Below are 16219 nucleotides of genomic sequence, written 5' to 3' on the forward strand. Positions count from 1 at the left end.
TATAAGTATTTGCTCAATGTGTAAATAAGTAAAGATATTACTTATTCTGAAATCTCCCATTGTCTGTCTAAAGTTATTTGCAATATACTTAGAAGATTTTGAAATTTTTTTCTCGTTAAATTTCCATCATAAGAAAATGTAGCATACAACAGATAACAGATTTACATTTAAAATGACGTATAGTTAAATTTTCTAAATTAGTTTAAGCTAAACAGATCTGGTCTTACCTTCTCTTTGTTACTTCTCCCTCCCCAGATACTCGGTCAGAAGTGTCTTGAGAGTAGATATTGTTTCATTCTTTATATTTGTTTCAGCTTGATTTCTAGTATATAATAGATGTTTAATAAATACCTGTTGATTAATTAATCCCCCAAAGGGATGGTGAACCTTTGCGTATAGACATGAAACAGATAATTTGATCAACTATGTAAGGTTAATAATGATATTAGAGACAGAGGCAGAATTGTACAGTGGATGGAATACTGGAATAGGAGTCAGGAAAAGCTTAGTACAAATCACACCTCTGACTGTGTGACTATGGGCAAGTAATTCCTCCTCATTAAGCCTTAGTTTGATCTGTATATAAGGGTAGGCAAATCACTCAAATAAATAAAACAATCTCTCCATTCTACTAAGATAACTATATACCAATGATATACGAATGATAACTAATAAAATAATCAATAAGATGCTACATCTGTAATACCTTAACTGGGTGAGAACATCTTTATTGAATCAATCAGGCAAAGGTGTTGGACTGGATCTGAAAAGACTCTTGATCAATTTAGAAGTCTTTGAAAGCCATTTGATGAATCACAGTGTCTTTATACAGGTTTTGCTGCTGTTCAGTCACGTCAGTCATGTCCAACTTTTTGTGACCCTATTTGGGGTTTTCTTAGCAGAGAGACTGGAATGGTTTTCTATTTCCTTCTCCAGCTCATTTTACAGATGAGGAGACTGAGGAAAACAAGGTTAAGTGACCTGCCCAGGGTCACACAACTAGTAAGTGTCTGAGTTCAGATTTGAACTCAGGTCTTGTCAATTGCAGGTCCTAAGCTCTATCCACTGAGGCACTTAGTTGCCCTTTTCACAGGTAATATATTCCAATAGATTGAGGAGAATTAGTCAAACCCTTTGAGGATTGTTTCAAACAGCAAGCTAGTTTAGATGTGAGCATTTAAATATCTGCAGCTCAGTGATAGATGCCTTCCACTGAAGCCTTTGAAAAGAAATTACTTGGGCATGAGGAGAATACTTTGGCCTCTTCCTCCACACTATTTGGCCAGGGGGTGACCTTGTAAACTTCAGAGCACTGGAATACTTTCATTAGCAACCTAGCAGTATTTTGCGATCTGCTATGACTGGCAACAAGGTCTGAATGATATGTGAGGAAAAACTAGACATATTGAAGAAAGAAAGAGTGAAGAGTCCATAAGAATCCCAGCAGAAAAGCTGCACCATGGTTCAGGGGAACTTCTTAAGTAACCCACAAAGAGGAGAAAATGTCTTCCAGAAACTAAGAGCTGTGTTCTCTAAACTTGATCGCCCTCTTCCCTGGACTATCTATGTACCTTTGGGAGAACATGTTTTAGACTAGAGGGGTGGGGAAGGGTGTTGAACCAAAACTGTAATTATTATACCACTTTAGCAAATACTCCTTTCTAAAAGCTAATTAAGTCTAGCTGGCTAATTGACATCAAATGATAATCATGAGGAAGAGTACACTAGGAGATAACCATAAGCTTTAATACTAAAAAACAACAGAACAACAAATAACTCCTCAGAGTGCTCTAGAACCCTGAGAGGACAAGTAGCCAGTACAAGTAGATGTTGAGCTAATTATTGCTAAAACACAGTACTACATTTAAAATAGGGATAATGGTGCCTTTAGTACCTACTTCACAGAGCTGTCCTAAGAGTCAAATAAGCTAATATAAAGAGCTAGGTAAATTCTCAGTTCCAAGTACCTCTCATTTCCAAAAAAATTTAGATAGATAGTTCTCACCTTATATAAATTTGCATTATACAAATTCATCTTTACATAAAGAATTACGAAAAAATCCACATTCTAAAAAAAACCCTATGCTAACTTTACTGTACAGTATTTTATTGTACTCTTTCTACTCCTGCCCCTCAGCTGGGTGTTTTTCACCTTCTGACCCACTCCCACCAACAAACAAAAACCCTAAAAATGAAAACCCTCCAAGTGAGAGAAGGACAAATGCGAGAGACCACTACCACTGTCCTAGCTGGCCCAGATTAAGGACTTGGTTTGAGACCTCTAGCTGAGACAGAATAGACCTTTGCCCTACTCCACCAACCTGCCCATATCTGTCTTTCATCAGTCTGCAAGGGGACACCACTCGTCTGTCCCAGCTCCTATGTGTCACCCTTCCTTTCCTGTCTTGTCCAACTTGGCCCCAGCCCTGCATGTTTTTCTCCTCCTGCTCTTGCTTCTCTGTCTACAGCCTCCACCTGTCCTCGAACCATATACTGGTCCCCTTCCTCCATAGTCGCCTGACCCCCTTCCTGCTTACCTTCCTTCCTCCCTCCCTCCCTCCCTTCCTTCCCCATGTCCACAAGCAAATTCACATTATATAAAAATTGCTTCACATAAGTGGTCCACTTATGTGAAGCAAGAACTGTACAACCCATGGATCTGTGATGTCATAGACTTGGGTAAGTCCTCCAATGATCTAGAAAGCAACTCTTCTATGCTTGCCTATCCACCATGACTCATCAATGTCTACCCATAATTTCAGTGCAGGACTTCTTCCTGCACTGAACATGCTTTGGGCCTCCATTTTTTTTTCCTTTTGTTATTTTCTTGATTCCAATGCAGTATACAGGTTCCCATTGTCTAGCTCCTAGAAAACTAGATTTCTTAATTCTTCTACTTGCAAACTAACATCTAACCTAAGTAACAGAAGAAATTTGTGTTTGTTGTTTATTCATTTCAGTCATGTCCTACTCTTTGTGACTCCATTTGGGATTTTCTTGACAGAGATACTGGAATGGTTTGCCATTTCCTTGTGCAGCTCATTTCACAGATGAGGAAACTGAAGCAAACAGGGATTAGTGACTTGCCCACACACTTGTCACACAGCTAGTAAATGTCTGAGGCCAGATTTCAACTCAGATCTTCTTGACTCCAGACACAGCTCTATCCACTGAGCCACCTAGCTGCCCCTATCATGGGAGATATAATACTTTGTTTTTCTATATCTAAGTTTTTTGGCATCTTTGTAACCCATGGAATTCTCACAAACAGACATACAAAAAACAAAAGTATTATTTATTTCATCACTTTTCCTATTTGTTAGTATGTTGCTAAGAATTAAGGAGTAAAATTTTACAGAGGCTGGAGTAAGAGACCAAATTTCCAACTTTTCAAAGGCATTTTATCACTCTACAGCAATAAACACTACCAATCATTTCCCTAACCATAAAATGTGTAAGAGTTTCCTGGCCTCTCGTAAAACAAGCATAAGCTAGGGGCAGCTAGATGGCACAGTGGTTGGAGCACTGGCCCTCGAGTCAGGAGGACCTGAATCTCAAATCTGGCCTCAGATGTATAATGCTCATTAGCTGTGTGACTCTAGGCAAGTCACTTAACCCCAATTGCCTCATTAAAAAAAATAAACAAAACAAAAACAAGCACAAGTTAGGAATAAGCTAGGATCATACATAAAATTGTTTTCTGTAAATATTAGGTAATTTCTCCATTTTATTCTGTAAGATGGAATTCTCTTTGGGCAACCATGTCCTCACTATCAGTATTTCCAAGTTAAAAGATAGTACAATCACTGAAGTAAGACTCAAGAGATCTAAGTTAGGGGTCAGCTAGGTTGTACAGTGGGTAGAGCACCAGCCCTGGAGTCAGGAAGACCTGAGTTCAAATGTGGCCTCAGACACATAACACTTACTAGCTGTGTGACCCTTGGCAAGTCATTTAACCCCATTGCCTAGACCAAATAAATAAATAAGAGATCTAGATTAGATTTTAACTTGGTCACTTACTTTCTCAGTAATAGCATCTCCATATTCAGTTAACTCATCTACAAAATGGGAATAACAATATCTGTTGTTTTGGGGTTTTTTTTTAACCACCTAACTTACTTGTTATATTATGAGGAATAGTGAAATGATACATGTGAAGTTCTTTGTGATGCTTGGAAAAAAAAATTAAAGCCAAACACAGCTAGTAATGGTCTGAGGCCAGATTTGAACTCAGGTCTTCCTGACTCCAGGTCCAGAGCTCTATCCACCATCTAGCTGCCCTCTAATAGCTCATACCTAAGGGTGCTTTACTGAGAGAAAACCCTTCAAAGAGATGTTAAGGGGACAAAAACATAAATAAAACTACCCTTCTCCATCAATCCTATCCTGACTTCTCTAGGTTATCTGTATCAGTTCTCCTTTTATTTAAGATTTACCTAACACATGAACCCGGATTAGGGAAATACAAGAGAGATAATACATGAATCAGAGCAGCAAGGTAGGACAATGGATAGAATGCCAGGCTTGGAGTCAGGAAGACCTGAGTTTAAATCTAGCCTCAGACTCTTACCAGCTGTGTGACCCTGGACAAACCACTTAACCTATTTGCTTCAGTTTCCTCATCTGTAAAATGAGCTGAATAAAGAAATGGCAAACAACTCAAGTATCTTTGCCAGGAAAACCCCAAATGGGGTCACAAAAAGTCAGGTACAATTAAACAACAACAAATGTCTGAATCAGATTATGTAGACAGCACTATAGTTATCAGGATCTTAGGGGTCCTATAATTCATAGTGTAGTCTCTTTCCCAAAATAGGCAGAAGATACTGCCCTTTCACATAATAATAACTAACATAAATGTTTATCAAATTCATAACAATACAAAAGAAAATTTCAAAAATGATATATTTATAACTTTAAATTTTGCAAAGTATTTAACATAAATTATATAATTCAAGCTTTATAACAATCCAATGAGATAGAGATTATTATTATTATTATTATTATTATTATACCCATTTTACAGATGACAAAATTGGTGCCTAGAGATATGAAGTGATTTGCTTAGGATCACACAACTAACTAGTAAGGGTCAGGCCTTCTTAACTCCAAAATTAGATATTCCATACAAGCTCAGGATATAAGGAAATCTGTTCTTGGAGATCTTGGACTCTGCATCTTAGGCTGTCTCCTTTAGATTTTAGGGGAGGTGATTGTTTAGGTAGTCGCAGTTATACAAGCCCCTACTCTTTCTATACCCTAGAATATGTTTTTGTGCCCTTATCATCTCTTTAAAGATTTTCTCTCAATAAATTGTCCTTATGTATGAGCTCTTAGAGGGCAGGCAGGTGGTGCATTGGATAAAGCTCTGGACCTGGAGGTCCAACAGCTACTATATGGGGCCAAACTATAATAGATGACATTTGAATCAAAAGCCTTTCAAAGCTCCGAAGCTTTGGCCATTTAGTCTTGGCCAGATATTAACAGCTTTTGTATTTATAAATTTTCAATCACATCCCACCCAGTCATCCACTCTCAGCATTTTGCCATTACATTGCTACTTCCCCTTTTTTCCCCACTTAGAAATAAGACCTTACAGATGAGACCTCCAGACAACATTCTTCTTCCCCACTTCCTGAAGGAGTTAATCCACTCATTTTTGGAACTCTGCCCTCAGACTGAGCTTTCTTGATTGATGAGTAAAATGAGTGAGTAAACACTCACTTAACTCACTTTATCAGGCTTGCCCCACAGCAGACCATGTTTCATATCCCATCCACCCATCTACCCTAGGCCCTTGCCATCTGCCTTCTATGAATAAATGCCATTCTCCCCCTCCCCAGCCTCAGACACACATACAAACACTTTATACTTCTTGTTCAGGGAACAGTAATCAATACTACTGTAGAAGGGAGTTGACTAGGAACCCTGATCAATCCAGTCCACACACACACACACACACACACACACACACACACACACACACACACACACACACACACACCCCAACACTGTTCATCAAATTGTAGAATGTTAAGGGCAGGTAACAAGAGACTGAAATGACAGGATTGGGTCCTTTCAGATTCTGAAGTGGTCCATTTGCACTCTGCAAACCATTTGCCACTTTGCCATTGTGGCCAGTGTATGGAAGTGTTTATATTTCTTTTCTCCTTTAGAGAATGTGAGAAGTTCCTTAATTAACTGGAGAGGGAGATAAGATTCTGTGATATGCTTCAACAGCCAAAATTCTGACTACCAAAGCTTAAGCTCTACTTTTACAGAGATCTGGGATTCTGATAAGCATAAGTAAATCTCAGTCAGACTTCTTGTACATGCTAATAAACCAGGGTTGTGGAAACCAGACATAGTAAGTCAGAAAAAGGAGGTTTGCAAATGTCAGTCTTTGGAAAGGGAAGAATGAAGAAAGAAAGCCACCAAAGAATCTAGTGTCTAGGGAAGAGGCAAATGGGAAGAAGGAATAATTATTTCTTAACAAGGAATCAACTGACCTCAAGTTATAGATTGAGTAAGACATGACAACTCTTAGATGTATCTGAATGTGTTTTTTCTTAACAAAAAAAAAATCCATTGTTCATAGCTGTGGAAGATACATGTGCCATCTGCCCAGAGAACAGTTACAGGGGAAAAAATGTAATGCAAGTCAATAAGATACAGGAAAATCTGAAGTTTGAGAGGTTGAGGAGATAAATTCCTCTGTCCTTTTCAAAAAGCTGGAGGAATAGGAAAATAGTGTCTTTGAACTTGTGGAAATTGGACTAAATTTTTTGTTTTTTTTTTTCTTAATTTCCTTTGTTTTTGAGAACAAGCTAGGTGGAACAATTTTAATCTGATATCTCCTTATTAGAAACAGACTGCTACAAATAAAAGCATGGCCCTTATAAGTGGACTATTTTTATAACGTGCTTAATATCTTTATGATATTAAGAACCTGAGTGAGGGGGAAAGACTCAAAATAGGCATCAGGGCTGACTTGAATTGTTCTCTAGGGATGAGCTGAAGAGCATTAAAATAGAAAGTCTTGACTATAGGATGCTGCATTTCAAAAAAGATATAAAGCTATATGCCATTGTGTAATGGAGAGCTATTTTAGTTTTAAGGGTTAAAAATAAGGGAATTGCTAGAAAATCTGTCTTAATTTTCTCTTGTTCTACCCCATCCTGCCTCTAGACAAATGTAAGCATATTGAGATCCATATTTTCTAACCTTCTACTGCAGTTGTCTCCAGTGTATTCTTTGACAATTATAGTGCCCCTTGTACTCTTCTCTTATTTTTACATATGTTTATCCAGAACTATAACTAGCAATTTTTGATCCCAAGATAGGTGGCATAACATATGTCCTCAAGGAAAAATCATTTGAGAGGGAGGCACACCTCTCTATTCCTTTCAATACCTTTCTGGGCCTGCCCACACCAGTCTCTAGTACCTAGAGGTTGCTACTACGGAGGTCCAACAATATCAGTCCCTTGCTCAGGGAACTCCAGTAACCTCCTTTTGAGTTCGGAATCAGACATAAATGTCCTCTATGTGCCATTTAAAGCTCTTCATAACCTCCATGAAATCTCCAGTCTTCTTACACTTACCTCCCCCGACATGCACACTTCAATCCAGCTACATTGGCCTTCTTACATTTTCTCTAACATGGTATTCCAATTCCTTAGAGCTGTTGCATTGGCTGTCCTCTGTGCCTGAAATACTCTGGCTCCTCATCTCTGCCTCACCATGTTTGGCTTCCTTCAAGATTTAGCTCAAATTCCACCTTTTATAGGAAGCTTTTCACTCAACTGCTAATGCCTTCCTTTTCAGATGACCTTCTCTATATATATGGTGTACAAACCTAGTTATTTACTTATTCTCTTCCCATTAAAAATATGACCTCCTTGAGAACAGGGATTGTTTATTATTGTTGTTTGCTTGTTTACTTTCTTTGTATCCCCAGCACTTAACGTAGAGCCCACCACACAGCAAAGATTTAATACATTTGTTAACTTACTGACTCACTAGAGCATCCTTGAAAGGAAAATGGAAGGAGGGTACAGCCAGGCGAGGTACCTGAATTGTGCTTGTCAGAAAGAGGACACAATTCTTCTACTAGCTTTTTATATTAACTAATTATTTGTGCTAGCCAGGTGCTAAGTTCAATTGTTTTCACCTGTGGAGAACCACAAAGTGCTATCAGTAGGTAGCTCTTTAAATTTTAGCATTCTAGACAAAATCCTATTTATCCTGCTTTCCTTTTTCTTTTATTGTCTCTTCTAATAAGAAAGTAAGCTCTTCAGAGAGTAGACAATGTCACATTCTCCTATTCCATTCTCAGTAGCCTTTGCCACTTAAAAAGCACTTAGCAAATAGTTTGAGATGAAGTGAATTGAATTCAGAATCTTTATAATCTTGCATTTGAATCTATATGACAATTTCCTTAGGATGAGTTGGATTAGATTTTTCATCCTTATTTTCACCACTGCTTGCATTAAACATCTTCTTAGATATCAACACTGAATGCTAATTTATTTTAAAGCTAACAGACATGAAACTTAGAACTTTGTCAAATGTATTTTTTTAGGGATTCAAGGATATTTCTCTGGAGAGGTTTATGCATGGAGGAGCCAATGTGACAGGATTCCAGTTAGTGGATTTTAATACACCTATGGTGACCAAGCTCATGCAGCGCTGGAAAAAACTAGATCAAAGAGAGTACCCAGGATCAGAAACACCTCCTAAGGTATGAACTTTCAGTGTTTATACTGTTAAAAACTTTCTGTTTATGACAAAGATAACTGAATACAATTGTACTCGTAACACTTCAAATATCCTTTGTTTTTCTGGTAACTTCATGCACTGAAGATAAATGATATTTTGCTACCTAAACAGCACTATATAGTACTCTGACTGCTAAATTTAATTTCTATCAGAAATTTGACTCAGGCTTCCTGAAGGTCAAGAGACCCGAGTTCTCATACTGGTTCTGTCATTTCACCTCTCTAGGCATCACTTTCCTTATCTATAAAATGAGAGTAGATAATAGTGTCAATAATCAAAATTGCTTATTTTATAGAGTTTTTTAAGGCTTACAAAACACTTTACATGTATTATTGCATTTGATCCATACAACAGCTCTATGATGGATGTGACATAGGTATTATTATCCCAAAGAAAAATTAAGTTCTTTGCTATGGACTTAACCGATGGTTTCTGAGCTGTGATTATCCCTGGGCACCTCATTCCTCTTGGCTTGAATCACTTTAATACTCAATAGTTTATCATCAAAATTATTTGCTATGAAAATAAATACTTCTTTTTACTGATCTAAGTTACATAGTTGGGTATGATTTGTGCTCTTCAAGTTGTTTTCAGTTAAATAATTTCAGTACTAAAAATCTTCAATGAATTTCCTCTTCTCAAAAAAATCATCCTCTCATTGTGCAATTTATTTACAAGTAACAGAAAATTGAGAAGTCAATAGAAACATAAGATATACAAAGAATCTATCATGCCTCAGTTTAAGTATCTAATTCACAGGAACAATTTGGGCCCTTTATTTTCAAGACATATCACTCAGATTTGATACTAGTTTGTATCCAGTGGGTTGAAGAATTGCCAATCATTAGCATTAATTCTTTTATGAAAAATATTATGGAACAATTAAGATTCTCTAGAAAAGAGATAACCTGGGAAGACACAACAGTTGTCTTCAAATATTAGAAGTGTGGCCTTGTGAAATAGTTATCTGGCTTGTTATCTGTAAGTCGAGAGGGCAAATCTTGTACCAATGGGGAAAAAGTTACAAGGAAGGAAGTTTTTACTCTGCTGAAGTGTAGCACCTAGGCCCAGGGTCCCCAAACTCTGTGATTATGTAGATCAGTTCCAATCTCAGGGACAGACAGCAAATTTCACTCTGACTCATTATTCAACCACCCAGAAATTTAGTCTGGGAATATTTCCAAATATACGTCATAACTAGGTCTCTGAATATGTAAGTAAGAATCTTCTCTTTCCTACCCCATCCCCAGATACTATAAGCACTAAAAGTAACAATATATTTTTCTGACACAGGATAAATTTTATGTAAACACACACACACAAGGGTCCATAAGAGTCAATAAACAAATGCAGAAAAAATTTTACAGAATCAAAATAACCCATAAGCAATTGATAATCACCTCAAACCCTCCAAAATGGCAAAAAAAAAATTATTAAAATCAATGAAATTCAGTGTTGATGAGCTTGTGGAAAAATAGGGCCCTTCATTCAAGGCTGGTTGAATTGCAAATCTGTGGGAAATTGGGAGCGATCTGATAATACACAGTAAAATTGCAAAAAAAAATCATAATTTTGACTCAGTACTGCTGCTGATGGTGAGATTACTTTAGAAAAAAGGACAAAAAAGCTCTAGATATTCAAAATTTTTTATAAAAATATTGTATTAAATTGCAAAAAACTGAAAGCAACCTACATGCCCCCAAATAGAGAGAGATAATTAAATAAATTATGATATATCAATGAAACCATATAATGAAATGCAATTAAAGACCAAAAAGTATGAGGAATACAAAAATATCTGATAAAGTCCTTTCAAAATAATATAACTTTAAAAACCAAAGAATGGAGCATCCACTGAGTATGTTTGTATAAGGAAAAGTGAATAAGAATGAATAGACAAGCAAACCAGATGATAATTAACATGGAGTGACTAAAAAAAAAATGGTACTCTATGTATCAAAATTAGTAATTAAATAGCTACTAATGTTAATTATATTTATGTTTGAGGTTAGTTTTCAAAACATTGATTTATTTTAAAAAAGAGAATAGTTGTATGAAAACATTTTGTAACCATGAACATAAGCTATTACCGTCATTGCTGTCATCATCATTGTCATCATCATAATCTCCTTTTCAAAAAGAAGAAAAGTAATTTCAATATAATTCTCCGTAATGACTACTCATTGGGTTTGATGATTCATTTAATTCTAAGTCCATATCTTTAGATAATAACCCACATCTCTCCAACTTGTCCACAAAAATAATTTGAGAGACTTTGTCAATGCTTTGCTAAAATCTAGTTAAATTCTATTTACAAATCCTTTCTAATATATAACTAAGAACATTGTCAAATTGTAAAAAAAATAATAATAATAAGTGAAGTCAGTCTAGCAAGAATTGCTCTGAGCTTTTCATTTTTTGTTGGGGGATGGAGAGGATGACCTGTTCTCAATAAGGCATATTATCTCTATGTGATCACAGCCTCCTCTTATAGGTATTCAATAACCTTCCCTTTAATAATGTGTACTAATATTTTCAGAAATCAATGTCAAATTTACTGGCCTATAGTTATAGTCCCTTCCCTATCTTCCCCCACCTTTTTTTTTAGTGTTTTGATTCAATATATGTTGATTTAAGTTGGAAGATCTTATCAAGTTCTTTGTATTTCAATGAACAGTAATCATTCCTCTGTTAAACCTCATTGGCTGTGATCCTGCTGCTGCACAAAGCTTATCAAGGTTTTGTAGAACTTAACTACTTCTTCACCCATTGCAACAAATGTTGGCATATAAACTACAATTATTTCATGGATTGTTCTCTTTGAAAATGTTTACAATGAGCACTGAAATATGAGATGACTCTCATTAAATGATGTTTCTTTGACTTTGTTTGCATGACAAAACCCAATTTTCTGTTTGCTTCTCTGAGAAAAGCCCATAATCTTTTGTTTGCCTCTAAATAAGTCATGTCTCCTGTAGCTGCAACTTTTTTTTGTCTTCTGTTTCATTTAAAGCAAGAATGACAAGATTCAAGTGAATCATTCCTCAAGAAGTATGTGCTTCATTATTGAACAAGGATTTCACATTTAGTGCATTAACAACTAAGTTAATGTTTGTAAAGAATCTAAAAATTGTGTGATTCCCAGAACTCTCTGTCCCCTTTTCTGCCACTTCTGAAGCCTAAATGAAGCACATGGAATGTAAGGCTGTTCTGTATTATTTTTTCTTAGTTTCTGTCAACAAATTCATCACCAAGTAGCCAACCTTTTGAGGTTGTGACTCTCAATCTTAGCTAGGTTAGCAGTTGGGAAATAGACACTGTTTGTTGACAGGACAAATGCAAAGCCTTTCCATCATTGTAGAAACTGAACTTGCCAAAGCCTGATCCATATTGACATAATCTTCAATCAATTTATCAACAAGAATCTATTAAGTGCCTAATATGTGCCAGACACTGTGCTGTGTTAGAGATATAAGTACAACTAATTAAACAATTTCTACTTGCAAGCCATAGTGGTAGAGTTTAGACTTGGAGTTAGAAAGACCTGGTTCAAGTCCTGCCTCTGATACCTAGTAGGTCTCCAACCCTGAATAAATTCTGACCTCTCTGAGCTTCAGGAGCTTTATCTCTAAAATGAGGGGGTTGGATTGCCTCCAAGGTCCATTACAGCTCTAAATCCATGATTTTGTAATCTTGTGATTTCTCCAGAAGTCCTATTTTTGCCATGGTCCTAAAGTGCTACACACTCATGTTGGCATCCAGTGGTTTGAATTCCTCTTTGAAACAGAAATGAAATCAAAGTTATGAAGTTAAGTTGGGGGTGGCTAAGCAGGTGATATTCTAACATTCAAATGAGTCCCATTTTCACACCACTAAGACTCAAATGGTGATCCATACTTATGGTACTATTCTGAGGATCTAGATTCCCCTTTGAAGGGAAACACTTGGAGTTGCTCAATAGGTAACTGCCTTCCAAACAGAGCCATATCATCCAAATAATTCACAGTTATAAGAGAATAAAAAGTCAGCACCCTTTCTCCTCTGAATCACAACTTTAAGTCCCTTGCCACACTTCCAACTTTAGGAGTCAGATACATGATCCTCTTATCTCTCCAAGGAACCTAGCTCTGACCAGAAACTGACCTTCTCTTGATAGAAAGTCAGAATCTAGGACTCTAAAACTTGGGAATTGCAAGAGAAGAAAAACGTAAAGTGTATTTTGCCCAGGAAATCCCCTTCATCTTTCTAGAAGATTAGGATCCAAGATCAAGTATTTCCTTCTCTGATAGGTGACTAGATTCTAAACCCCTCCATTTTAGGGTTTCTAAAGAGGAATGTCCAGAGTGGGAAATCTCAATGCTTGTGCTTAAACTAAATTTCAGAAACTCTAACCACTAGACCATATAATAACCCTCATCATGGCTGCCACAAGGATGAAGGCTTCAATTCTCTTGCCACTATCAATACAGGACTGATTATCAAAGTAACCTCAATACTCCACCGTTGTCCTAGGTACTGATCTAATGGAAAGCATTCTAACCTCTCTAAGCTATCTAAATTTCAGTAGGTCACTTTGTTATGCCTCACATCAGTTTCTTTAACTATGAAATGGATATCATGTTGATATCCTAACAAGTTGATAAAAATTAAATTGAGTGTGGAAGGGACCTTCAGAAATCATCAAATTAATTTATCCATGTTTAAGCAAGAACACACTTAAATCATCAGTACAAACTGAAATTTCCTGCATATTAAAGAAAAGTAAAGAAATAACCACATCATGTAGCCCATTCTGATGATTAAAAATCCTTTCTATCACCAAACTGGTATTTAAGCTTTCTTCCTCTTGTTCTTATTACAGAGAACAGCTGTTTCTCTTCCCACATGTAAAAGCCCTTTATATACCTGAAGGAGTGTTAGTAAAACATGGAAAACTCCCAGCTTTCCCTTGTCCATGAGGAATGATTCCAATACCTACAACCCTACCTTATGTCTTTTTCCCCAGTACATTACTCATCTTGGTGGCTGCTCTCCAATATGAGATCCTTAAACCCTTCTTAAAGAATAACTTTAAGGTTTGCAAAACCTTGCATTTTCTCCTCAACAACTTTGGAAGGTATGTGCTATTATTATCCTCATTTTACAGATCAGGAAACTGAGACTGACAGATGTTAGGTAACTTGCCCAGAGTCAAACAACCTAATATTTGTCTGATGCTAGATTGAACTTATCTTACTTACTCCAGGTTCAGCACTCTACTTCACCACCTTGTTGTACTTTCTTTAGTACTGAAATTTTGAGAAGTATATACCGCTCTAATCCAAATCCAGTTTGTGCAGTGTATACTTCATATTTGCTGAATGCTGAATACATTTTTATGCATCCTTGCCTGATGCTTGATTTTTATCTACCATATTAAACTGACATTACTTCCTCACTGTTTTTTTAAGCCATGTTGATCTCTGTTCCTCCCTGGCTTTGTCCATGAGGTGTATTCTGACATTTGTTTTATATTATTGTCTAATTGTGTCATGTCTATAAGACTTATTTGCCTTATGCCTGTTGCCCTGAAAATATTTTTTCTATTATTTATGGTTTGGGGAAGTTTAATCCTATTTCTTGCTGTAGCTTATCTTGCCTTATGCCTATAAGTCATAGAAGATTTAGCCTTTTATTCTCCTTGATAATCATTCTGTTATATTGTGGTAGTGAAGAAGCTTTTTCATTTTGTATTTAAGTACTTCTTAAACTCCTTGAGAGACATCAATGGTACAGTGGAAATGTCAAAGGACCTATATTCAAATTCTGACTATACCACTTATGACATGTATGACATTGGGCAGGTCACTTTACTTCTCTAGGCCTCAGTTTCTATTTGTAAAATGAAGGGTTTGGACTTGGTGACCTCTGAGGTCCCTTCCAACTTCTAAGATATAATCCTATGTATCTGTTTCTTTTTGTTTACTTGCCTTGCCTCTGCTTTGCATAAGAATAATCTTTACTTCGAAGATTTGAATGTTTATTACTGATACTCCCTCCACCAACAGATTTTGTCTGCCTCTCTGTCTATGACTTATAGTAAATAGTCTTTCTAAAAATAGATTTTTATTTTTATTGATATCTTTATCTTTACATCACCTACCATTTCTTATATATCTCTTTTTCTTCAACACCCAAAGAAGGAAAGGAAGAGGAGAAAAGAGGAGTGAGGAGGTAGAGGAGGAAGAAAATGATGAGAAGATGAGGATGAGAAGGAGGTGAAGCAGACAGACAGGCAGACAGAAAGGCAGATAGGAAGACAGGTAAACAGAGACAGAGAGAGGCAGAGACCAAGAGAGACACAAAAAGAGAAAGAGTTTCTGTGGCCAAAACAGTCATTATCAACCTGGTCATGAGCCCCTCCAAACTTAGGGTCTTAAACACACAAATATATAATCATCTACAACTAGACCTATACCTGAAAATTTTCCAACTTTATAGAACCTGCCTTTAGAAACCCAGAGTCACTTTGATGCTACCATGAGGCACCACAGTAGGGCAATTGTAAATGGGTTTCCACATATTAATATCATTCCCATTAAAGAACAACTAAGAAATCTTATAATCTACTTTGATACTTAAAATTCTATCCCAGAGGCTTTTTAAACACTCAAATCTAATTCTTTTTATAATGAGATAAGGGATTTTGAGCCTGAAAGAAGCTTAAATATTATCAATTTTTCTTAAGATGAGAGGCAGTATGGTATGGTAGCTACCTCTGCACTTGTAATTGTGAGACCTGCAATTCTACCTCAGGTATTTACTAGCTGTGTGATTATGGGCAAGTCACTCAACCTGTCTGATTCTCATTTTCATATTTGTAAGGTATAGAGAGGTAGCATAAGACAAAGAGCTAGCCCTGTAGCCAGAAAGACCTGAATTCAAATTCTGCCTCTGACATAATAGTTATGCGTCCCTCATCTCGTAACTTAACCTTACAGTATTATAGGCAACTGTCTGATGTTATAAGTTGCAAATAAGGTGCAAACTTGTATTGGTAAAGGGAGTTTTTTTCATCTGGTAATTGTTTACACTAATGAAATCACAACCCAACCCCTAACTCTAATAATTCTACCTACCTTGCAGAATGGTTGTGAGGAAAGAGCTTTGTAACCTTGAAAGACTCTATAAAACTGAGTTATTGTTATCATTATCATTATTATGGTTACTGTTGTTGTTACTACAAATTGACTGCTACTGAGTGATGGTCATTTTCCCAAGGTTTCTTTCCACCTATAAAATTTCGTGGTTTTTTTTTTCTTATTTGCAAATATCAAAGCAAAAAGAATTCCACTTTTACCTTCTTCCTTTGCTTTTACACCAAAAAATACTCCAGAACTTCTTTAATTATGTTTGATTTTCTATATCCCATAGAGTTAAAGGTAAATGAGCTCTAAACA

General features: G+C 36.4%; 1 protein-coding gene across 6 annotated transcripts in view; it reads left to right on the top strand.

The window, feature by feature from the left end:
• GRIA4 (glutamate ionotropic receptor AMPA type subunit 4) overlaps nucleotides 1-16219 on the top strand; it is a 465778-nt gene that overhangs the window by 355711 nt on the left and 93848 nt on the right. For all 6 annotated transcript variants that reach the window (XM_020996163.2, XM_020996162.2, XM_020996164.2 and 3 more), the window contains one exon: nucleotides 8584-8742. In XM_020996163.2, coding sequence (XP_020851822.1) covers nucleotides 8584-8742 — 159 coding nt within the window. The remainder of the gene's footprint in view (nucleotides 1-8583; nucleotides 8743-16219) is intronic.

Source organism: Phascolarctos cinereus, unplaced genomic scaffold, assembly GCF_003287225.1.
Source record: "Phascolarctos cinereus isolate Bilbo 61053 unplaced genomic scaffold, phaCin_HiC Scaffold_726;HRSCAF=1367, whole genome shotgun sequence".
NCBI lineage: Eukaryota > Metazoa > Chordata > Mammalia > Diprotodontia > Phascolarctidae > Phascolarctos > Phascolarctos cinereus.